General features: G+C 37.3%; 1 protein-coding gene across 2 annotated transcripts in view; it reads right to left on the bottom strand.

The window, feature by feature from the left end:
• TBC1D5 (TBC1 domain family member 5) overlaps nucleotides 1-26,519 on the bottom strand; it is a 416,292-nt gene that overhangs the window by 256,188 nt on the left and 133,585 nt on the right. For both annotated transcript variants that reach the window (XM_090379490.1, XM_090379491.1), the window contains exon 9: nucleotides 1,675-1,763. In XM_090379490.1, the coding sequence (XP_090235616.1) occupies nucleotides 1,675-1,763 (89 nt within the window). The remainder of the gene's footprint in view (nucleotides 1-1,674; nucleotides 1,764-26,519) is intronic.

Genomic DNA, 26,519 nt, shown 5'->3' with positions numbered 1-26,519 from the left:
TAAGATGCCACTACTTCCAAAAGGGAAAAGGTTGATTTAATAACTGTTGGTCTAACAAATTTACAAATTCATCAAATATCAAGGATCAATATAAACTCAGTAAATGGATGTGGGACATGCTTGGTTAATTATGTTAATATTATTTTAAAAATTATGTTAATATTCAAAAATAGTTATTCAAACTATTTTTGAATATTAACATAATTTTTAAAAATAACAAGAAAAATGTTTAATTCAATTAAGAGACAGGAACATGAACCTTTCTGCACATATTAGAATAATCTGTGTGTGTGTGTGTGTGTGTGTGTGTGTGTGTGTGTGTGTGTGTGTGTGTGTGTGTGTGTGTGTGTGTGTGTGTGTGTGTGTGTGTGTGCGCGTGTGTGTGTGATTTTGAAGAATTTGTATATACATTCTTTAGAATCTTTTTCACTTCAGTGGCCTACATTAATGGAAACTGTTACAATTTGTATTTCCATTTTGCACTTCTTTTTATTTTGTAGTAAATATCCAACAAATGAAAATGGGTTTATATGCCTTCAGAGGAAGGCATACCAACCCAAAGGTCACCTAAATAGGATATAGCTTGAAATCATTTTGATTACTGCTATCTGTAGCAATCAAAAATGGCACAATTTTCAAAGCCATCACTAGCTCTTCTTTTCCTCTGTATGAAATTTCACTAGCAATGCCTGCTGTTTATCTTCTTCCATGTCCTTTTTTTTTTTTTTATTTCACTATCAAGAAACATTTTTGGGGGAGGAGCCTTCATCATAAAGCCAAAGAAGTTCGAAGATATGGATATTAGTGATCATAATTAGGATATTTTAATGACTACTGTAAAATTTTATTTGTTTATTACAGATTTTTGCAATCCAGATAAAAAAAAATTGATATATAACCTGTTCTTGAAATAAAAGCACAATTTATCATTTTTTTTTTTATGATTGATGAATACCACTTGCTGAAATGTGACACAGTTTTCCCAGCTTAAGAACAAATTCTTCTGACTGTCTAATGCAGATACCTTACATAAATAATGAATGGAGACTAGTGAGCCCCATCAGACCAGGACCACAAAAAAATTGTAAAATTAACCAAAAGCACTCTAAGCCTGGAAATACAATGGATCAATTATGACTTGTAAGTTTCATTATAACTTGCATAATGAATTGATGTTTTATTTATTATTATTTTATTATTATTAGCCATACGGTGCAAGGAAGCCTGAAGCTTATGCTGTACCAGCCAAAAAAAAAAAAAAAATCCCAAGTTACCCTGCAAGAGAGAGAGAGTCAGAAGTAGAAGGGAATCACCAAGAAAGAGAAGAATGATGATATCCAGCTCAGGACCCTGGGTGTGCCAAGCCCATACTCACTAGATGTGAACCCCTGGGGTTAAATGTGTCTTGACTAAATTGATAAAACCAAGATTGATTAGGGCCAAACCACAAATTGACTGTTAATGAACTGTCTATCTTTGTATCTATTTAAAGATATAGGGGTCAGGCAATTTATCAACAGTCAATGTTTTAAATCATCTCTATTAATGCTGATTTGCCTTGGTCAACAACAGGCTTGTACATCAAACACCTAACTAAACAAATACAGTAAATTAAATGAACAAATGAATGACACTGATAATGTAGAAATATACATGAGGTACTGATACACTTACTTAAGTAAATCAATCTCAGATGCATGAAGGAAAACTTGCTGATCAGAATGCAAAACGAAGATAACTGGTGCCAGTAATTCATGCATACCCTATAAAATATTAGAAACAAATGAAATGCTTTTTTCTTACAAAATAAGTAAAGTAAAAAGCATTTTAAAGATTTTTAAATATAAAAACAGATTTGTAGTTTTTATCAGTTTACACAAAATATACAATGCCAGATTGAAAAAATATGGACTAAATTTGCTCTTCTATTGCTAGTTACCATGAATTTAGTAACTGTGCTGTGACACTGTAATCATTCCTTAATTGATATGGCTGTAATATTTGTTGTATGCTACATATGACAAATAATGCCACATACAAAAACACAACCACTGAAATTAAGTTATTAAATGTTAAATCTTTATAAAAAATCAAATATGTAAATATAAACTTTATAAGAATTGTAAAAAACAAAACACTACAAAAGCTTTAAATCTTTCTTTTTGTTTTCTTCTCAATGTAACACATTAGTAATATCAAAAATATATGGTGAGAGTGATATCATTTTTTTCACCATGTCTCTGTATATATATAAAATCCACCAAATGCTACTATCAGCAGTTAAGTATGGACAGTCAAGCAGTTGCTGTTACATGTGGACATTATTCAATCTAGTGCTCAATTCTTTTATATCAAAGGGTCATGCTGGGGAATTTGTGAGACTCCACAGGCCATATAAGGAAAAACCATGCGGTTTTTACCCTTAAAGGGATAGTGAAGATGTATCATCTCTTTTGTTATATTTCTTTAACATTGCTAATGTTTCTTTACAAATTAAGCACAAACCTTTTCCTTGCCAATCTATAAAGAAATATCTATTTTCCCACTGTTCATTAAATACATCACAATCAAAGTCGACTTTTCTTTTTCGTGGATACATTTTCAAGCTAAAATACTGTGGGATGAACAACAGAATAATGAAGAAACATTGGGAAAAAACTTAAACTAAACTGAAGTATAGAAGCACAATAAGAAAATATTCATTAAATTTATATTTAATTCTGAATATCAATAAAATATAAAATTATTACTATTTTAAATTCTGGAAATGATCTCTAAGCATTTGCAGTTGTATCATATGTGTATATTGTTGTTGTTGTTGTTGTTATTTGGTTTTTAGGAGCATTAGCAACTAAGGCCATATTGCTCCGTGAATATGTGGAAAGGTCATTCCTGACCTTTCCACATTCTCCGTATTTGGTGGTGACGGGCTCAAACCCCGGTCTAATCAAGAAGCGTGTGCTGCTCCTTCCCACCTGGCTACGGAGGCGCCCATATGTGTATATCAAAATTTTGGGGCAGATACTTATATCTGAACAGCCTTGAAGCTGATTAATATTCTGCAAAGCTATGGTTACATATTTTTCATATAGAATGTCTAATTTGACTAGTGATAATATTCAAAATTCTTCCAAAGGATTGATAAAACCTTGTTGGGACTAGGCCTAGTTCACGGGCAATAGTTCGGAAATATCTGGTTTTCGCTAAGCATGAGATGGAATCAAGTGGATTGTTTCAATGTACAAGGGGTGATCATTTAATTTGCAGACTGATGCAAGATCTTATCTTAGTTGTCTGAATCTTCTGTGGATTTCTCCTTCTCGAAATACTATCCCTTGAACTTTACACACTTTCGCCACAGTTGTACCCACACATTAAATGCTTCTAGCAAGCCATTTTTCAAAATACTGCACAGTGCTTCCATTGTGACACTGCAAGCATCTTTGTGTTGGGTGCAAAACCTTTCAGAGTTTTCTTCAGATGTGGAAACAGGAAGAAATCACATGGGGCTAAGTCCGGTAAATAAGGGGGGGAGGTTGGCAGAACCTTGGCACCTGTGGCAGCGTTCACTGCCTGCATAATATTACCTGTACGGGGCCTGGCATTTTCTTGATGAAGAAACCACTTCACACCAGAATATGACTGTCCTACCAAGACACTCATTACTGTACATTTCATTCATCTCTTTAACTGTTTCCAATGCATTTAAGCTCCATCTGACAAAATAACAAATCACATATTGCTGTTCAATCTGTATGTCCGACATGATACTTGCTTCAAAATGATCGTCAAGTGAGACACACAACTAAAAAACTCTCTTCATGCAGCACTAGCTCGACAAGTACTGGCATGCATACACAGAGTCTGATCAGTAGCAATCAAGGAGAGCACCTCTAGCAGCAGTTATGGAAAGTTTGCGTGGCAAACATGAAATCTTGCACCAGTTCACAAATTAAATGATCACCTCTCGTATTTGTTGGTGAAATAGGAAGCTTTTATTTTTTATTTTATGTTCTGAATCTATTCAAATATCTGTCATGTTAATTTTAGCACAGCAGAGAAAAATCAATAAATTCGTTCATAATTTACATGTTATGGTTTGGTGAAATATGCTAGGTTCCCATTTCATGAGTATTAATATATCACAGATTTGACTTCTTAAAAATTTTCTGTTATTCTTTTAAGATACTATATCCTTTCATGTATAGTTAATACAAGAAATAAGAAAACATTTATTAAATTTATATTTAATTGTGCATATATAATTAGATTTAATTATGCAGTTCCCCACCAACAAACTCTCAGTGATTATACAATATCTTCTCTTTTTGTTTCTATATACTATTAATTACAAGATAGCTTTATGTTTGGCATTTAATGCACACAAACACACAGAACCAATATTTCCTCTTCCTTATTTATCCCTTCTACTTTTGTTTACTGGAACACCCTTCCTTCATATATATTTCCTGAAAATTATAATTTACAGAAATTAAAATGTAATGTAACCAACCATCTTCTGTTTTCTCAGCCTTCAACTCATGTATGGTACTAAGTACTTCAGTACAGCCACTCCCCGACTTACATAAGGGGGTTGCATTCCATGGAACACTACGTAAGTTGAATTTTAAGTAAGTCGGAATTTCTCCGAAATGCTTATGCAGCACTGCAACTATGTGCACTGAATTTGATTGAAGCAAAAAAGAAATGTCCAACGAACATGTAAATAGAATTATTTATTCAATTTTTTTATCTCACAGGAAAAATTACGAAAGTGTACAAAATTACAAGAATTTCAAAATTATAAAATTACAAAAAGAGAGAGGAGACAGGCATAATGTCAGCAAGTTTTACCTTTCGTGCATCGTTGCCAGAATTAACTCTCCAGCTGATAAGCTGTTGTTGTTGTTGTTAAATTTGTTGGTGCATCAGCAACTTAGGCTATAATGCACTGATTACTGTCTTAATATCTTCTTCGTTTGTCTTACGAGTGATATGACTAATATATTGTGATATTTATTTATCAATTTTAGAAAGAGAAAAATGTCATCCATATCCTCACGATCTCCTAGAACACACTGTAATGATAACTGGCTGAAGTTATGCAAATGAGAGAAGAAAGCAGTTTTCCGTTCTTTCAGATATAGCGGGCATTCCAGGATAATATGTTTTACTGTTAATGAGCATAAGCAGTTATTGCATTGTGGAGGATCATCGTTTGTTAGTAGGTAGCTATGAGTGAGGAATGTATGACCAATACGTAATCTGGCCAGGATGGTTTCTTCCTTTCTGTTTCGTCTCAGACTGGATTGCTTGGGTTCTCTCTTGATTTCAAGAAGTTTAATATTTGCTTTATCTTGCCACATGCATGTCCACTCTTGTTTATACATCTGTTTGATAATGGATTTATGGTCAATATAAGGAGTCCTGAAATTAGATGGTATCACATTTGGAGCACATTTAGCAACTAAATCTGCCTGCTCGTTTCCTGGTATTCCAACGTGTTCAGGGATCCAACAAAATATTACTAGCTGTCCATGTCCGTGAAGTTCTAGTAGCTGTGCCCAAATTTTTTGTACCAGCGGATGACTAGGGAAGAATTTACACTGCAGAGCATTAACAGCACTTAACGAGTCCGTATATTTGATGGATTTGGTATACGAGTCTTCTTTGATATTCTCTAAGGCTAAAACAATACCGTATAATTCTGAGGTATAAGTACTGCATTCAGATGGAAGCTGTCTGGAGATGGTGACATTTGGTAATACTACAACGGTATCAACTTTACTACCAATTTTGGATCCATCTGTATATATTTGAATGGAAGTGCTAAACTCAGAGGAGTGGGTCTTATGAATTTTCCTAATGTTGGAATCTGGAAAGTTATTCTTTCCCCATTGCTGAAAGTGTCTATCAATATGTATCGAGGGCATTTGCCATGGCTGGGTTTCCATGCTAGTATCCTGAAGTATGTTAGTGAAATTCAGATCCCAGCTTGTGATAAGAGCTTGAAGCCTAATTCCAGATGGTTTATTGAGCCGTGGTTTACTTTCATAAAGTTTACTCCATTTGGGCATAAAGAGATACTGCCATATGGGATGATGTGGAAGACTGCTGATTTTAGCTGCATAATTTAGTAACAGAACTTGTCGTCGAAGATGTAGCGGTGGCTCATAGGCTTCGGTATATAGGCTTAAGATTGGTGAAGTACGAAAAGCCCCCAGTGCAACTCGTAGGGCACTATGATGTACGGGATCGAGCCATTTAAGTGCACTCGGTCTGGCCAAGTCATATGCAGGAGACCCATAGTCTAACCTGGATCTAATCAGCGATCGATATAGCTGTAGCAACGCGTAGCGATCTGCACCCCATAAAATGGAAGAAATTACTCTGAGAAGATTTAGTTTTCTAAGACAACTTGTACGAATATGTTTTATATGCTCCAGGAAGTTTAATTTTTTATCAAAAATTACACCAAGGAATCTAATACTAGGCTGGAAAGTAATACGATGAGAATCTAACTGTAGGTCTGGATCAGGATGTAAAGAACGTTTGCAACAGAAGTGTACGGCAGTTGTTTTTGGTTTAGAAAGTCGATATCCGTTGTTTTTGGCCCAAGAGACTATTTTGTTAATGGTACCTTGTAGTTGTCTTTCAATTAGTCGCATATTTTGAGAGTGACATGAGATGTCAAGATCGTCAGCATATAGGTATGCGTCAACTGTATTAGGTATACACTTGGTTATGGCATCAATCCTAATGGCAAAGAGTGTGGCGCTCAACACTGAACCTTGGGGAACTCCCTCTTCTTGTACATATGCTCGAGACAATGATGAATGGAATCGGACTTGAAATGATCTATTGCCTAGAAAGTTTTTAATGAATATCGGCAGATGACCCCGAAGTCCACATTTATGTAAGTCCTGAAGAATCCCATATCGCCAAGTCATATCGAAGGCTTTCTCTATGTCAACGCATATCATGACTAGGTGCTCGTTTCTGAGGAAAGCGTTCCGGATATTTGTTTCTGCTTTGATAATGAGATCAAGTGTAGATCTTCTTCTCCGGAAGCCACGCTGGTTTGGACTTAGAATGTTTTCCGTTTCTAGAAACCATGTCAATCTAGCGTTAACTATTTTTTCTAATGTTTTTCCCAGACAACTGGTTAGAGAAATAGGGCGATAGTTTCTGGGATCTGTGTGGTCTTTTCCTGATTTCGGGAAAGCTAGCACATAAGAATGGCACCAGCTAGCAAGGTAATACTCCTCTAGAAAAATTCTGTTATACAGTTGTAATAGGGCAGTTAACGAATCCTCACTTAAATGACAGATCATGGTGTAAAAAATTCCATCGGGGCCTGGAGCACTATTCTTTAATCGGGAAAGTGCACTGTGCAATTCAATCATGGTCAGAGGTAGGTTATACGAATATGGGACGGCAGTATTAATTTTAGTTTGTATTTTTCTGTCTGGGATTTTACCAATTTAAATGCTGGTTCATATGTGGCAACAGCTGAAAGTGTTTCAAATGAAGTACCTAAGATATTGGCAATCTCTAGAGGTTCAGAAATTTCCTTCCCTCTAACAAGTAGAATAGGAGAAGTTGTTTGCGAGTATTTGCCATTAATTCGTTTGATTTTTTTCCATATTTTAGAAGTATCTGTAGATCTGTTTATGGTGGAAGCGAAACGTGCCCATGCTTCTTTTTTACACTCTCGTCTTATATGACGAGCTTTAGCTCTGGCTCTCTTAAACTGTAGGAGGTTGGCTGTGGTTGGATATTTTCGAAACAGATTCCAGTACTTATCCCTTTCTTTTTTAGCATTGTTACATGCTTCATTCCATCACATTTTTGGATGAAGCCGGCTTTTGGATGAAGATTTTGGAATAGCAGCTTCCGATGCTTTCATTATTTTTCGTGTAGTATACCTGACTGCAGAATCAATAGTGAGGGTTGTTATGATGGAAGTATCTATTCGAGCTATTTCCTGGTATTTTGTCCAGTTAGCCTTTTCAAATTTCCAGGTTGTCCTAATTTCTCTCTGGGGAGGAGAACTTGAGCTGAAAGTACAGATGATAGGAAAGTGATCGCTGCCACAAGGGTTATCAGTAACAGTCCAGTCTATGATAGGAAATATTGCTGGGGAGCATATTGAAAGATCAATAGCTGAACTTGAACCAGATGGAGAGTGTATGTATGTGTGATCACCAGTGTTTAGAATAGTTAGATTATGTTTATCTAAAAATTTTTCTATTAACTGTCCTCTAGAGGCAAGATGTTGGGAACCCCATAGGGGGTGATGACCATTCCAGTCACCCAATAATACAAAAGGGAACAGGTATTTGCTTTACTATATCATCTAAATCATCAAGGCTGTATGCATGGTTTGGCGACAGATACAACGAAACTAATGTTGCTGTTATACCAATGGTGACACGAACTGCAACCGCCTCTACAGATGTTTGCATGGGGATAGGTCTACAGGGAACTACAGAGTTCACTATGACTGCTACTCCTCCATGAGCTGAATTAGAGGAACTTCTATCTTTTCTATATAGAGTATAATGCTTAATTGTCATAGATACTGTATTCGTGAGATTGGTTTCTTGAATGCATACTGCAACAGGCTTATATTTACTTAATAGATCGTAAAAGTCATCTACGTTAGCACGGAGCCCATGGAAATTCCACTGAATAACTGTACTCGTTGTTTGGTTTTAACTGGTGTCTGCTAACATCCGTGAAGTAGTCTGCTTACGCCTGTCTATTTTCCCCTTTTCCTTCTTTGAGAAAACTGGTCTGCCTGTGTCGATGTCATCTTCTTGATGAATTTCAAGAATTGTATCGTCTTCGCCAGCTGATAAGCAGGCCACTGCAAAAGTTGAAGGCTGTAAAGATTTAGAAGGGTTTTTCCCAACACATCACAAAATTTCTCTGCAGTTGCAGAATCGGCACTGGTGACTTCACCACATACAGTACTTTAATGTTTTGTAAACCAGTGCGATGCCTGAACCTATTAAACCATCCACTGCTTGCCACGAACGTGGCTTGGGGTTCGCCGTACTTATCCTTAATATCTTCATAAATACTTCTTGCTTTTGCTTGAATGGCCATTGGACTCAGGAGTGCTTGCTTCTGAATCTGATTTTCCATCCATATTGTTGATAGCTTTTCCACCTTCGATAGCTTTTTATCGTTGATAGCTTTTCCACCTGAACGTTGTTTTGTGATCACTGTTGATCCTTTAAGGGATGCACACTGTCCACAAAATTCCACAGAATTACAGTTATCAGTATTATCGCAAATACAATAAGATCGAGTTTACTACCCGATCTTATTGCTTGTACCTGTTTATAACAGATTGTGCTAACAGAAAAGCCCAATAAATTGGAAAGTGCAAATCGTTTTTATTGTTTTATGGTAGTGACCTCCAGAAGTGTTTTAGAAAAATATCACAAAGACATTCAAAACTGATTCTTATAATGGAACATTTGATAATGATGAAAGTTAGTGCAATTTCCATTATAAAAATGACCTTTTAGAGAGAGAAATAGCTTAGTTATACAGGGTGATTCAAAAAGGACTTTACAACTTCATAAGTATATAGAAATTTATTCAGGAGACATAATTTATTGAACTGTCATACTGTAGCAAAAAACATCGTTTTACCTAGAACAGTCATTTTGGTTCGATGTGACTGCTATTGATGATATGGCAGACATCCCATCTGAACACAATTTCCTCCCAAACGCAATGCAACATATCCGGCGTAATTTCTGTAACTGCAGCAATGATTTTAGTTTTCAGCTCAGCAAGATTGGTAGGTAAGAATGGAACAAATACTTATTCTTTAATGAAACCTCACAGAAAAAAGTCTAGAGGTGTCAAAATCTGGGGAACGAGGTGGCCATGCTAATGGCTCTGCTCGACCAATCCACCGACCTGGGAAATGGTTATTGAGGAATTCCCTTATCCCCGTCAGGTAGTGAGGAGGTGCTCCGTCTTGCTGAAAGTGAAAGCGTCCATTGTCATTTGGTCACTTCCAGGGTCATCTTCGTCGAACTGTGGAATGAAAAAAATTTTCCAGCATATCCAAATACATGATATGTACCGTTGATGGTTGTCTCATGGAAAAAGAAGGTCCATAAACTTTTACTTTGCTGAGGGCACAAAGGACATTCACTTTTGGGCTGTCACAAACATGTTCCAGATGTGCACATGGGTTTTCGCCGGTCGAAATCCTGCAGTTGTGGGTGTTAACCCTACCACTAACATGAAATGTGAAAGTAGCCATTTTGAAATGCACATTGACGGAATTCGGTACTAAGTCAGTAAAACTTGATGTTTTTTGCTACAATATGACAGTTCAATAAATTATATATCTTCTGAATAAATTTCTATACACTTATGAAGTTGTAAAGTCCTTTTTGAATCACCCTGTATAGTGAAAATTTCAACTTCCAAGGTATTAGAATGAATTACCAAAATAAAAAAAAATGTATTATTGGGTTCACATTACAATATTTTCACGATACCTCCATTTATTCCTATGGGATGCAAAATAAGTTTCCACGATTTTTTTTAGTTTGCACCAGCTGGCAAAAACTTATGTAAAGTGAAATTTCCATAAGTCGAGTATTACGTAAGCAAGGGAGTTCTTGTATTATAATATACTGAAGTACTTAGTATTATAATATATGTCTATTATAATACCTTTTGTGTTTGGAGTTTTTGTTATAAAAAAAAACAAAAGTATCTCAATTGTCATTTGTTATGAACTCTGAATATGACATTATGATAAAAAGACAAAGCAGCAATCCAGAGTTTAGATGCAAAAAGACTTCCTTCTGCCAAAAAAAATCCACACTGCTACTAAAAAGAATTCAGGTTGATGCCGTTGTTCGACTCTAAAAGAATAATTTTACACCTATTTGTCACAGAAAATACAAATGTAAATCATTCTCATTATGTTATTTGCAAAAAATAAAAATTAAAGAGTCAACTGTACTATTAGCACTGTAGCATTAAAAGAGAAACAGTGGTTTCTTTTTCATGAAATGAAAGGTCTCATATTGTATGAGTGATGCAAGATGCCCTATTAAGTATTGGCACAATACTTTTATAACACTCGCCCTATAGCCCAAACCTTACTCACTTTGATGTTTTTGCTTTTCTGAACTTGGAAAAAACATCTATGGAAACAAAAATTCACAGAAAATATGGAAGTGAAAAATGTCTCTCAGCAACATTAAAAAGATGTGCTTGTAGCACATCTTTTAAATGCAACTGGGCTGCTATGTTTATAGCAGCATAGTTACATTAAAATATCCACCACTAATTTAAGGAATTAGTGGTGGATATTCAAGAAGTTAAAGCTGTTTGAGCAGGGAAAGCTTTCTCAAACTGGAAGATGGAATGCAATATGCTCTAATCAGCAAAACTATGGATAAGATTTCTGGTCAATGGAAGAAGGTCATTAAGATACAAGAGAAGAGTAGGAGAAAGAACTGAAATTTGAGGAACACCAGCATTAGCAGTGAAGTTAGAAGACAGAGAGCCATCTACTATCACCCTGTCAGAGAGAAAACTGGATACCTAATTGCAAAAAACATTTGGCAAACCATAAGCTTATTTAGAAGATCTTTATGTCAAACACGATCAAAAGCCTTTGAAATGTCAAGAGCAACTACTTGAGTTTCATCAAACTTTTCCATTGAATTTGTCCATGGATGGGTAACATAAGCCAGAATATTACCAATGGATCGACACTAATGGAATCCACACTGGCGATCGTTGATCAGAGGGAAGGTTTCTAGATAGTTTGAGTTGACGGTTAATTGATTTCTCCAATACTTTAGAAAGAGTAGAAGTAATTGCAATGGGAAGGTAACTGGATGAGAGGGATTTGTCGACCTTTTTAGGAACTGGTTGGATAAGAGCAAATTTCCAAGCAGAAGGGAAAACACCTTTTCCCTTCTGCTTGGAATAAGAAAGTGAAAAACAGGTGACACAGAACAAGAGTAAGTTCAGGAGAACAGGTTTTGAGAACTAGTGGAGAAATACAATTAGGATCTGGAGTTTTCTTAGCATCAAGAGTCTTCAAAATCCTTCTGACATCTTTTTGAGGGGAAACCACAATGGACTTTGAGTGGAGCATACTGGGACTGGCAGGAGGTGGTTTGCCAAGGTCATTCATATACAAGTTGGTAACATAAATCTAGTTCGAAATCCTGTATGAAATCTAGTTTGGACTGATTAATAACTGCTTTAAAATTGTTTTGAGGTTTAGTATAGGCAGAAAATGAACCTGGAGATTTGGATATGAGCCAATTATGATATGCAACATTCTTCTCTTGAACAACCAGAACAAAATGAACAGGACCAGGGTATGTCTGCCAGGGGCAAAGGTTGATGACGTTGTAGAGCAGATATCATCTTTTAAGGGCACAAAGGATGATATTGTTGTACATGATGGCATTAATGATATTAAGAGAAGGAGACCAGCGCAATTACTTAACAAGTACAGATAAATGTTGAAAAAAAACTGTGAGTTAAATTTTAAATTGTCTGCAATTCTGCCCAGACATGACAGGAGGGAGTATATGATGAGAGCCTTGTCGATCAATTCAGCCCAGGAGAGATTGTGCAAAGCTCAAGGGGTAGAATTTTTCTCAGCCTGGTCTGTGCTTGTTAACAGGAGAGACTGCTTCTACAGGGATGGGATGGGATACATTTAAATAGAAAGAGTGCAAGAATATTTGCTGATGCTTTCGAGGCAGAGTTAGGTGGGTCGGAAACTGCTACATTGGGAGGATACACGGACTAACAGATTAACAGTAGTCACTAGCAGGGGTGAAGTGATTCTTGCACTACTTCTATTGAAATGCAACTGAGCAGCAACCTGGAAAGCAAGGCAATGGGGATTTCCAGGATTACTGGGAGTCATAGTGGAAGAAGTAAATACATGGGCTGTGTTAGGATAACTAGGAGTAGAAACCGGTGCGTACACCAATGCTAGGAGTATAGTTAATAAATTTGATGAGCTTCAAATGCTAGTCAAGACATCCAGGGCAGATATTGTTGGATATCAGAGACGTGGTGTCACACAGATATAAGCAGTGGAGAATTGGAATTTGGGGAGTACAATGTGTAAAGAAAGGACAGACAGGAAGGTAGGAGGGGTTATGCTGTTAGTTAAGAAACACATAAAATTTAAGGAAGTGCATCCAATTGATGTTGATGGACAATGCAATGTTGAGTCTGTTTGGTGTGACATAAGCACTAAGAAAAGAAAAATGAGAGTAGGTGTGTGTTATAAGCCTAATGAATCTGATGAGTATAATCAGCAATTTTGCAGAGAAATAGAGTAGGCCAGTAAATCAGAGTGTCTTATAATAGGGGATTTTAATTTCCCAGAGATTGACTAGAATTTGTGGGTTGGTCACTCACACACTAGCAAGGCTTTTGTGCATTTATTGGATGATTGTTTTCTACAGGAGCATGTTCGGGAGGCAACTAGAGGGAGTAATACTCACGATCTGATTATCAGTAGTGATTCTTCATGCATTAAGAATCTGCAGATAAAGGAACCACTAGGTGGCAGTGATCACAGTGTGCTGAAGTGGGATTTACTCAAAGAGGCAACTACCATCAGGGGTAAAGGGAAGGTTTTTTGCTTTCGTAAAGGTGACTATGGTGGTCTGAGACAGTATTTAAATTCTATATGATGCGAACAACTGATGATGTTACCAACAGCAAATTCAAAATGGGAAGCATTCAAAGAATTAATCTTGGAAGCTACTTGGCTTTTCATACCAACTAAGAAATATTGTTCAAGATTTAGGCTTCAATGGATGTCAGATGAACTAATTAGATAGGTGGCAGGGAAGAAAAATGCATGGGATACATATAAATTAACAGGTGACACGGAAGCCTATGATAGATATAAGAGGGTCTGTAACCAAGTCACAAAGGAAGTTAGGCAGGCAAAGGCAGAGGCAAATCTTTGGTAAAGGATGCAAAGAGTTCTTTACTTATGTAAACTCTAGAGGGAAGGGGATGAATCAGATTGGTCCACTTGATATCGATGGTTCAACTGTCGATGATCCTGCTCAGGTAGCTCACAAACTAAATAAATATTTTGCATCTACATTCACACATCAGGTTTTATTCAGGGAGGGGAATGCCAGAGGTGTATTAAACTCTGTCAGCAAGCTAGATAATCTTGTAATAACTGAGAGTAAAATGGAGGGAAATTGTTCAAGGTAAACATAAGAAAGGCACCTGGGATGGATGGAATCTATCCAGTTATATTATAGGAGGCAGTAAAGGAAGTAAGCAAACACTTAGCCATAATTATGAGTGCTTCCTTGGGCTCAGAGGAGGTACTCATGGACTGCAAATGTGCAAATGTGACCCCAATCCACAAAGGAGGATCAAAGCGGGAGACAGGTAATTACAGACCTGTTAGTTTAACTTCTGTTCCAGGGAAATTAATGGAGGCACTGGTTAAAGAAGCATTGCAGGATCATCTAGACAAGACTGATCATCAAGAATGATCAAGACTGACCAAGCTATAACAGATCATCTAGATCAGTTATAGCTCGGACACACCATGTGTTTGTTAAAGAAAAGTCATGTTTGACCAATTTGATTGTATCCTATAATGTATTCACAAAGGAACTGGATGCAAAGAATAATTTTGATATCATATATTTGTATCTTAGAAAGGCTTTTGATACTGTTGCACGTGGAAGCCTGCTGCATAAATTGGAGCAGTGTGGCACTGGAACCAAATTGCTGCTATGGATAAAGAGAGAGAGATGGTTGAGTGGGAGAAGACAGAGTGGTAATCAATGGAGACTGCTCTTCGTGGACTAATATTATTAGTGGAGTCCCCCAGGGTTCAGTGTTAGGTCCATTATTTTCTGTATTCATTAATGATATTGATGATGGTATATCTGGCTTAATGTCCAAGTTTGCAAACGATACAAAGGTTGGCAGGGTTGTTAAGGACACTACTGATGCTATGCTGCTGCAACAGGATCTGGAAAGGTTGAGCAGATGGGATGAGAGGTGACAAATGAAGTTTAACATTTACAAATGTAAAGTACTACATATGGGAAACAGTAATCCCAGAGCAACATATCAAGTCTGTGGTACTGACAGTGCTAGAAAATGAAAAGGACCTGGGGGTAATTGTGCAGGCAGATATGAAGTTTTCTGAGCAGTTCAGATGATCTGCAAGAGTAGCTCATGGTGTCTTGTCAATAATATACAGGTAGCAGTGATAAGGAGATGATTAACCCCTTGTATAAGGCAATGGTGTGGCCACACTTTGAGTACTGTATACAGGTCTGGAGGCCTCATTTTAAGAAAGGTGTAGAGCTGTTGGAACGAGTACATAGAAGGGCAACAAGATTAGTGAACGGAACAAAGTGTTGCTCTTACGAAGAAAAGTCTTAAGTTTTGCAAATTACAGTGTCTGTAGACTAGGCACCTGCGAGGTGATCTGACTGAGGTGTATAAAGCTTTGAATAGTTTGAGCATCTCACAACACATGCGATTCTTCCTCTTGCTCAGAATAATCACCTGAGAGGGCATAAATTCAATATGAGGAAAGACAGTTGTAGGATAGATATGTGGAATGTTGCCTTTAGCCAGCAGGTGGTTGATTTCTGGAACAAACTTCCATTTGTCGTTGTAGAAGTTGATAGCTGAAATAGATTCAAGGCAGAACTAAACAAACATTGTGTTTAGTGAGTGGATGGGTGAAATGAGAAGAGGGTGTGTTTTTTTTTTTTTTTTGGCAGATGCTATATAAGCTTGCTTTCTTGCATCATGTGCCTTTGCTAATGCTAACCTTAGCACATTTATTGGAAAACCAAGGTTTAGATAATGGACAAGATTTTATGGTCGAATGTGGAATAAAGGATTCTATCTCTACAAGAATAATTTCACTGACACAATCTGAGCAAACGTTGACATGACAAATTTTGAAACATTAATGCAACCAAGGAAAAGAAGAAAGGAAATCTCGTAGATTATCCGATTTTGCATTTTTGTAATGCCAAACAACACAAGGTTGGGAATGGCCATGAAAGAAAGGCTCCATTGGAGAAGAGACTATCACCAAGTTGTGATCTCAGGTGCTTAGAGGACCACTTGCCTCAACTGTGTACTTAGAAGGGTTGTTTGTGAGAAAAAGATAAGGTGCTGGTATTCTGGTAGGTAAATGAAGAATCTGTGCGAAGTAATTAGTAATAGCAAAAGTCTCAGCATCAGAAGCAGCTGTGTCTGTATGACTAGAAAACGTAAGCCAGCTGGAGTTAAGCCAAGGAAAGTTACATCACTGTTAGGATAGCTGAACCAGAGAAAGTCAAGTATCAAAAAGAGGAAGTAGTAGTGGCATGTGATGCAAGAAAGCAAGTGTATGAGCTTATGCAGCATCAGCCAAAAAAAAAAATAAATAAAATTTTAACACAACCGTTCCCTCTAAATGTTTGTCCAGTTCCTCCTTAAATTTATTTAACCTATCAACTTCCACGACAGATGGAAGTTTGTTCCAGCAATTAACCACCCGCTGGCTAAAGGCTGTTGTTGTTATTTGGTTTTTTAGGAGTATTAGGAACTAAGGCTATATTGCTCCGGAGATATGCAGTGGTCATTTCCTGACCTTTCCGAATCCTCCGTATTTGGTGGTCACGGGCTCAAACCCCCATCTAATCAAGAAGCGTGTGCTATACACTGCTGCTCCTGCCCACCTGGCTATGGAGGCACCCTGGCTAAAGGCAAATTTCTGCACATCTATTCTACATCTGACTTTCCTTAATTTGAATTTATGCCCCCCTTAGGTTTGTAATCTGAACAAGTTGAAGGATCCCATCAGAATTCAGCATGCTCAACCCATACAAGGCCTTATACACTTCAATCAGATCGCCGCATAGGTGCCTAGTCTCCAGCCTGCAATTTGCAGAACTTAAGCCTCTCTTGGTAAGAGGATCCCTTCATTCTCCTCACCAATCTTGTTGCCCTTCCATGTACAAGCTCAAGCAAATCTACATCCTTCCTAAAACGAGGCCTCCAGATCTGTACATAGTACTCAAGATGTGGCCTTACCATTGCCTTATACAGAGGGACAATCACCCCCTTTTCCCTGCTTGCAAAATTCCTATATATCATTGACAAAACCCCATGACCTGCCCTTGCAGCCTGTCTGCATTGCTCAGAAAACGTCTTATCTGACTGCACAATTACTCCCAGGTCTTTTTCATTTTCTAACACCGTAAGTGTAGTACAACACAGTTGGTATGTTTCTCTGGGGTTACTTTTACCCATATGCAGTACTTTGCATTTGTCAAGGTTAAACCTCAGTTGCCACTTCTCAGCCCATCTGCCCACATTCTCTAGATCCTGTTGCAGTAGCACACTGCCATTACTGTCATTAACAACCCAACCCTGCCAATCTTTATATCATCTGCAAACTTCAACACTAAGCCTGATATACAATATCATCATAAAATGATATCAACACTAAACCTTCATCAATATCATTGATAAACATACAAAACAACAGTGGACCCAACCCTGAATCCTGTGGGACTCCACTAATAACATTAGTCCACGAAGAGCAGCATCCATTGATTACCACCCTCTGTCTTCTCCCACTCAACCATCCTTTTACCCATTGTAGCAATTTACCCTTAATACCATCCTGCTTCAATTCGTACAGTAGTCTTCCATGCACAACAGTGTCAAAAGCTTTCCTGAAATCCAAATAAATGATATCAAAATTATTTTTTGCATCCAGTTCCTTTGTAACCACATCATAATATCCAATCAAAGTTATCAGAAAAGACTTTCCCTTAATAAATCCATGCTGTGTCTAAATTATTGCTGCAGTCTTGTCTAAATTATTGCTGCAGTCTTGTCTAGATGATCCTGCAATGCATCTTTAACCAGTGACTCCATTATTTTCACTGTAACAGAAGTTAAACTAACAGGTCTGTAATTACCTGTCTCACCCTTTAATCCCCCCTTTTTGAATTAGGGATACATTTGCACATCTCCAGTCCGTGGGGACCTCCCCTGAATCCAAGGAGGCTCTCATAATTATGGCTAAGGGTTTGCTTACTTCCTTTGCCGCCTCCTTTAATATAACTGGATAGATCCTATCCACCCCAGGTGCCTTTGTTATGTTTAACTTCAACAATTTCTCCTCCACTTTGTTCTCAGTTATTACAAAATCATTAAGCACCCTGCTACAATTTGATAACCTTCTGCCATTTTCAAACCTTAATAACTCTTCATGTGTGAATGTAGATGCAAAATACTCATTCAGTTTGTTTGCTATCTGAGCAGGATCATCAACAGTCGAACCATCGATATCAAATGGACCAATCAGATTCGTTTTAGAGTTTATATAAGTAAAGAAATCCTTGCTGTTTTTCTTAGCATTCTTTGCTAAAGATTTCTCGTAATCTATCTTCGCCTGCCTAACCTCCTTTGTGACTTGATTACAGACCAGCTTATATCTGCCATAGGCTTCAGTGTCGCCTGATAATTTATATGCATCCCATGCATTTTTCTTCTCTGACACGAGTCTCATTAGTTCATTTGACAACCATTTAGGCCTAAACCTTGAACAATATTTCTTAATAGATATGAAACGTTTAGTAGCTTCCATGATTAAGCTTCCACTTTTTTAAGAGTTCCAAGTGATTAGGGGAACTGGGTGAACAACAGAGGCAAACAGATGAATTTGACTGAATGTTTTAGGGAGATTTTAAGCCAGAGAAGATCAAAAAGAGGAGATTCCAAATAATTAGGTCTCTGACAGGGAATATCAGAACAGACATATGCACAAGTACACCTTTGCAGCGAAAGGAATCATAGAAAGAATAATTTGGACACCTGAGATAATCAGTGGTTGAATCAACTGATAACTGAGATACTGTCACAAAGAGAACATGGGATTTGGCAGACTTTAAGTAGAAATGGACATTATTGAGATTAGACCTGAGACCAAGTATATCTGTGAAATGATTGAGAAAGCGTTTGGGAGGTTTAGGTCTTTTCACAGATAAGTTTGCTCTATTAGTGTGACAATTCATGGTGTATTCAGTAGTAAGAAAAGGTTGGGGAGCATGCTGTATAAAGCAATGACATTTTTGGATATGGCATACACATGGTAAAAATATACCCAGCTCCTTAACACAACATGGCCTTGACAATGGCCCTCCTCACCCCACATACACACTGCACAGACTCCCTCCAGTCACTATCTGCCAGAGTAGAGGTAGCGAGATTATAAATTAGATTATCCGGTAGCATCTAGAGAGTTACCAATAAGTTTTGTCTGGTGTACTAACTAGCGGCTGGACTGCAAACACTATTTTAGAGGTGTACCTTTGAAATGTAAGGAAGATTGGATCTTGCCATAACCTCAAAAGATATCAATCACACTGCATGATGGAAGAGATAATACTGGCAATCACTGATCAAATGGAGGGTTTCTAGATAGTTTAGGAGTTGGCAATTAATGGATTTCTCCATTACTTTAGAAGTAAGTACAATGGGGCAATAAGGGAATGGAAAGGATTTGTCACCCTTCCATCCAAATAGGAACTGGGTGGATATGTGCAAATTTCCAAGCAGAAAGGAAAACAGAGATAGAATAAGAGTAAGAGAATCAGGAGAACAGGGTTTGAAAACAAGTGGAGAAATAACATCAGGAACTGGCACTTTCTTTACATTAACTATTCAAAATTCTTCAAATATCCTTTTGATGGAAGGCCACAGGTGGCAATGAATGGGGTGTACTGGGAATGGTAGGAAACAGTTTACCAAGATCTTCAATACATAAGTTAGAAGAAAAGTAGGACACTAGCAGATCACCTTTACCTTTAGCTGAGGTGGTAACAGAATCATTCAGTTTTGACAGAGATGAAAATAGTGATGGGAAAAAGTTGCAGCTTTAGCAAGAGACCAGAATGCTTGACTACCATTTGGACAAGAAGCAAGTTTTCTATTCTTAGCTTGTTCAAAATCTACTTTGGACTGATTAATAACTGCTTTGGATGCAAGCCAATTACAATATGCAACATTCTTATCTTGAACAGCCTCAGCACATTTAGTGGAAAACCATAGTTTTTCCACTAAAGCTTTTCATAAAATATATAATTAATGCTCAAATGCATTTTATTTTTGAAAACAAATCAAAATATACATATAAACATTATAAAATTATTGTATTCTACATAAGAAAAGGTATACACATATATACCAAAACAACACAAATTATGATTTTTAAAAGGAAAAAATTAATTGCATTTTAATGGGATTGGTGTTTCTGCGTCCTTGAATCCCAAATTCATTTAATATTAGGTATATTAGGTATACCTAATATTAGGTATGCTGGGAATCCTCATGTCAGGTGCAGCATCAAGTCTATTCCTATATTTAGTTTTTTTTTTTTTTTTTGGTAGTTGTTGGCGCATAGGCTTCTGTGGCCATAATGCACTTCCCAAGGTTTCTGCAGTACTTTGATCCAAGCCCGAGGCGGGAATCGAACCCGCGACCTTTGGGTTGCTAGGCAGGAACTTTACCCACCCGGCTAGCCCGGTCGGCCTTTAGTTTTTGTTGCAGTATAATAGGAAAAGCCAGTCTCACAAATAAGTTGTAGCAAAAGGAAGTAATACTCGAACTGCATGTTTAGCCACATTGGGGTATTCTATTAAGCTACTCCAAAAATTATTTAGCGGAAGTTCCTTAAACTTTTGTTTTAAATTAGAGTCAGAAATTAAATCAATTAGGCTTTTGTAATTGTGCGTAGTGAAGCCGACTGATTTGGATGTAATTAAAAATGGATTTCGAACTCAAGAATTAACATCAGTGATTTTTGGAAAATATTCTAATAAAAATGACTGCAAGTCATGTAAGTATTTTAAAATTTCACTGGAAACTTCTTCATGGATTGTAGAATTTATTTCTATGAGAAATTCATGTAACATGGGGAAGCAGTCAAAGTTATTTAGTTCTACAGAAGATATCCAGAATTCCAGTTTCTTTCTAAAGGATGAAATTTTATCCATTGTACTAAAAATTGTCACATTCTTCTCTTGTAGTTACAGATTAATTTCAAAAAAATATCTGCAAGATATCAAGTCTCAAGATCAGATGAAAAATGTGTAGCTGATATTCTAGATGAGTTATTGATCTGAAGTACAGAATTTAAATTGGAGATATCATATCAGAAAACAGTGCTAATATTGCTAAAGGGTCAACTGAGTTGGAATCAAAATCTTGTTGTGAAGGCTCAAGGAATATCATTACCTTATGTCAGGGTTGTAAGATATCTTGGGTTGTATCTAGAAGTGTGGATATTCTTTACTGAAGTTTCTGAAAAACAAGTTTAGGCTTCTGTATTCCAGGATCAGAAGAGTTGTAATAGCTGAATGAGTCATAAAATGTAGATTACTAAACTTGTTATGTGAATGTTGTTTGTTCCCATAGTTAGTTTAGATCATACTGTTTCTAAAAGTATTATTGTTAAATATTTAAATCAAGCACAGCGATTCGCTCTTCTGGGTTGTACCCAGAAGAGTAACATCTCAACTGATGCATTGCAGATTAGTACATGGAGATTTCCAGTTTACTTGTTAGTGATAATGACTGGCATGATATATTTAACAAGGAATATTTCTAAACAAGTATTAGGTATTACATCTTGTTCTAATTCTGATTATGTGTATAAAAGAAATGATGTAGAAAGGAAAAGGATTGTGACTCAGCTGACTGACATTTGGCAAAAGAGGTGGAATATGAGTACAAAAGGCAGGGAAACTTACAGTTTTTACCAAGAGTCAACTTCGTGAATGTAAAATAAAACCTCTGCTTCAGTTTGGATTGAATGCTGCTTTTTTGTTAGCAGTCCATGGTTTAGCCAAGTGCTTGTACCAGTTAGGGCTTGAGAATAATACTGTATGTACTTGTGAAGATGAAGAGACTTCAATGGATATCATGTTACACTGCCCATAGTATGTGGATTTGCATTTGCATTAAGAATTGTCATTGGTGGATTAACTGAAGATACACTGTGGCAAAGGCTCGTTGTAAGCACTGTTCTAATTATTTTAGCAAATTCATCTTTCAAGCATTTAAATAAAAGAGAATTCTGAGAGGCCAGATAGAAGCCAGCCTCCCAGTGGCAGGGATGGAAACTTGAGTTCACTGGGATGTGTAAGGTCTTAATGAGACTTTATTTTGTTGAATTCAGTGACAGGTGGCTGTCTCCTTCATTAAAGTTTGAATTTTGATTGTATTAACATGCATTGAATTTATTTATTTTGAAATTAACTATATAATTTCTAAGCAGTCCTAACTGTTTTTATGTAATACTCTGACATAATATAGTTCAATGCCATTAACAGCTTCAGAAATAAAAAAAAAGAAATTCCATTTTTCTTGAGATCTATCCATGGATAGGCTTCGGTCTAGGTAGTGGGATGCTTATGGTAATTTCAAATGGTAATAACTGTGATATTAATATATTTGCAGTTAAAAATTGGTTATAATAAACCTGAATCCTTTCACCACTGTGGGGCTGCATTAAGGCACAATTTTTTTAAGGGAATTAAATCAGGAGGACATCATTACAGAGTTGACCAACTCAATGCAAGAGCCTACCCTCACATATCTTGCTGCATAGCAGGATCACCATAAGTAGAAGGCACTGATCAAACTTGAGGTAGTTATTCTTAGGAACTCAGATGTCAGGAGAAAGAGGAAATATTTTATGCAATAAGAATAAGTGCAATAGGACCAGGGTGTTATAGAACAGTTATCTTTTAAAACACAAAAAGTGATATTGTACATATTGGTACAAATGATGTTAAGCTGAGGCAATCTGAGGCATTATTTAAGGTATGAGGTGATATTGAGAAAAATTTGTGTTAGGGCTGAATCTGAAAGGTATAATGAGAATCTTCTATGGCCAAACTGAACAAGGCCAGTGTATCCCATTTCTATCCTATAGAAATGGGATACACTTAAATGAAAACCATGAAAGAAGATTTGCTGATGCTACAAAGGCAGAGTTAGGTGGTTCGGAAAACTGCACCAACCCTTCCCTTAATTCTCCTAATTGCTTTTATTAAAACATGTAAATTGTCTCAGAATTTCAAGATTAAAAAAAGGATTACAAGGCATGCTGGGAGTTTACATGGGAATAGTATGTATGGGCTGCATCTGATTACAGGCACACATTTACTTCTGTATACACTAATGCTAGGCATATAGTAAATAAATTTGATAAATATGAAATATAACACAGATAAATTCAAGGTACAGTCAGTCCTCATATAGCACGATAGTTGTGTTCCTAGAAACTCTCGTGCAATGCAAAATCGTGCAATATAAAAAACAGGCCCTATGGGAAAAACAGGGTTAGGTGCCGGCCACCCAAGATTGAAGACACATTTGTAACCAAAACATTACGAAACACAATAAATAATCGTAATAAAATACTTACGTATTTTATTACGGCTATTACGTAATAAAATATTGCTAATGCTTTTGCTTCTATCGTAAGCAAACTTGTTTTTTGTTTGATTTTCTATCCAAAACAGATGACAGCCGTTCCATTTCTTCCAATTCTTTGTGTCTTAATCTAATGGATTTTAATTACACTTTGAGTTGTTCCTGCTACTGAAAGTTGTTTTTATTTTCTCTGCATTCTTTGTAATTCTCGGTGTTGCCTCATTTAGGTCTGTAGCACGTGCAATATCACATGGTCTTTCATTTCACAAAGCATTTCACAATTTCATATTTTTTCTCTATCAACAGAGGTGGACTGGCCATAAGCCTTACCAGGGAAACCCCAGTGGGCCAGAGGCCGGTGTGATTTTGGCCATAAACGCTAGTATGAGGCCACTACAAATTTTCCCGGGTAAGAATTTTTGACCCAGTCCGCCTCTGTTTATCGATATTGCTTTTCTTTTTCTCTCTGAATCTGCAGTGTCTTCACCAGGACACTTCCTTTTCACACCTTTTAAATATTTTACTCATTTTTAGGGAATAAAGCACAATTACAAAACGAAGAGGCACGCTTGATACACATAAACAAAGCTGCACGCACGCACGCGCGCGCGCGTGTAAGAACTGAACAATAAACAACACAGTAAAGGCAGGGGTACACTATTAACACCTCACATTTTACTAAAGGACATTTCTAGGGGTTACTACCATAAAACAATAAAAACAATTTCCATTTGCATTTCTGCTAGTGGAATCTGTTATAAACTGGTAGTAAACTCGATCTAATTGCATTTACGATTATACCAATAGCTGGAATTGTGTTGATTTTTACATTATTATGGTGAAATGTGTTTCCCCTTCACTGATATAAAACATAAATACATTTTCAGAATCTTCTCTTCATTCCTAACATGTTGCGTTCATTTGGGGTGATTCCATGTTCGACTGCCATTTCTTGTAAACACAAAGGCAAATCGTGCATAAGCAAATTCGGTTCATGTTATATAAGATATCGTTCCCCTGTTTATAAATCGTGTATGATCGAATTCGTGTAGTGTAAACACGTGTTATACGAGTACTGACTGTACTACATATGGGTGGCAATAATCTGAGAATAACATACCATTTTGGTATTGCCAAACTCAAGTACCGGATAATGAAAAACACCTAGAAGCATTGTCAGTCCAGCATAAAATTCTTTGAGCAGTGCAGAAAGGATGATGGAGCAGTTCATGGTGACTCTAATCAATGATATACACTGAGTGGACAGAAATCATAGGATACCTATACGACTGCCCAGATAAGGACAATCACATGGCAAGGCATTGAGTCCACTAGTTCATGAAAGTGTTCCACAGGTATTTCCATCCACGTTGAGGTACTGCTGTCCATAATTCTGTCACATCCCTGGGTGGAGGATCCAAAGCTTGAACAGACCTTTCCACAGCATCCCAAAGATGCTCCACAGGGTTCATGTCCAGTGAACAGGGAGACCATTCCATGGTGGTAAAATCTGCAGAATATTTTTCGAACCATGTTCTAGTCACCACGGCTCTGTGGGGAGGCACATTGTCCTGCTGGAAGAGTCCATTGCCCTGTGGGTGCACGATGACCACGAAGGGATGCAGATGGTCTGCAAGGATGGACAAGTAACCTGGACTGTTCAGAGATGCGTCTAGACGTACCAAAGGTCCCAATGTGTGCAAGTTGAACACGTCCCAGACCATTACTAACTGTCCACCTACCTGAACAGTTGACATGATAGGTGCATAGCTTCGTGTGGTTTCCACCAGATACACACCTTCCGCTCAAAATAACTGGAAACAGGACTCATTGGACCTGGAGACCAGTCTCCAATCATCCAAGGTCCAGTGTTGATGTTCTTTCATCCAGTTGAGGCATAGAGTCCTGTGTCGTGGTGTTAGCAATGGGACTCTGGTGGGTCGGCAGCTCCCATACGTACTGCAGCTAATGATTGCCTGATGGCCTTGGTGGAGACGGTTCTGGCACCTCCATCATTGAAGTCAGTGGTGATTTTTGCCACTGTCACTCTCCAGTTGGATGAAACAATGCAAACAGACGTCGATGGCCATATTCATCCACCACCTTTCTCAGCCCATAGCGCCGTCCATGATGAGATGTTATTCTAGAAGTGGTGTATTCCTGATACACTCTTGAACAAGGATGGTGCAATTTCTGTACTACCTCCGTGATAGAGTAGCCCATGCATCAGGCACCCACTATCATCCCTCTTTCAAAGTCAATTAACTCAAGACGTTTATCCATACTGACATCATATTACCATCTACATGAATGCAGTGATGCAATGTACCTATACACACGCCAAGCGGTGGGTTCATCCACTAGCAAGAGGGATGACAGCATTGCGTTGCCCAGGAACCAGGTATCCCACGAATTCTGTCCTTTCAGTGTACAAGGGCTTTGCCAGCAGGAACAAAGATGTGATTATCCCATTGTGTTAAAGAAACAATAATTTCTGGACCACAAAATTGAACATTGCTTACAGATTTGTAAATTTCAATTTAACAAGAATGAAAAAAATGTATTCTTATCAAGAAACACTGGGGCTCCATAATTTTAACACATGGTGACTAGGCATTTACATGGAAACCTAGGTGAAATGTTTAAGGCTTTAAGGGTTGATTAACCTAATGCTGATTGATGGTATCTTTACTCTTTTTCAGATTACACCAACCACAAGTGGGTATAAATTTACATTGAAAAAGGATTTAAAATAAATAAATGCACAAGGCATAATACTTTAAGAGTTTGGTATCTATATAATATCGGTGTTTAGATACACCATAGATAACTCTTAATAAACTACAAAGTAGTTGTTGTAGGCATCATTTGCTGTTTCTCATATTGTGCTCTGCCTTCACGACGAGTTGCCATGATATTGCACTACTTCGAATAAGTAACTCTTCACTAATAGAGAAGACTATTGTTACTTATTCTCAGTT

This window comes from Mastigoproctus giganteus, chromosome 8, assembly GCF_048544385.1.
Source record: "Mastigoproctus giganteus isolate SK-2022 chromosome 8, ASM4854438v1, whole genome shotgun sequence".
In the NCBI taxonomy this organism is placed as follows: domain Eukaryota; kingdom Metazoa; phylum Arthropoda; class Arachnida; order Uropygi; family Thelyphonidae; genus Mastigoproctus; species Mastigoproctus giganteus.
The sequence above is the reverse complement of the archived record's forward strand: the minus strand, read 5'-3'. Positions and strand labels throughout refer to the sequence as shown.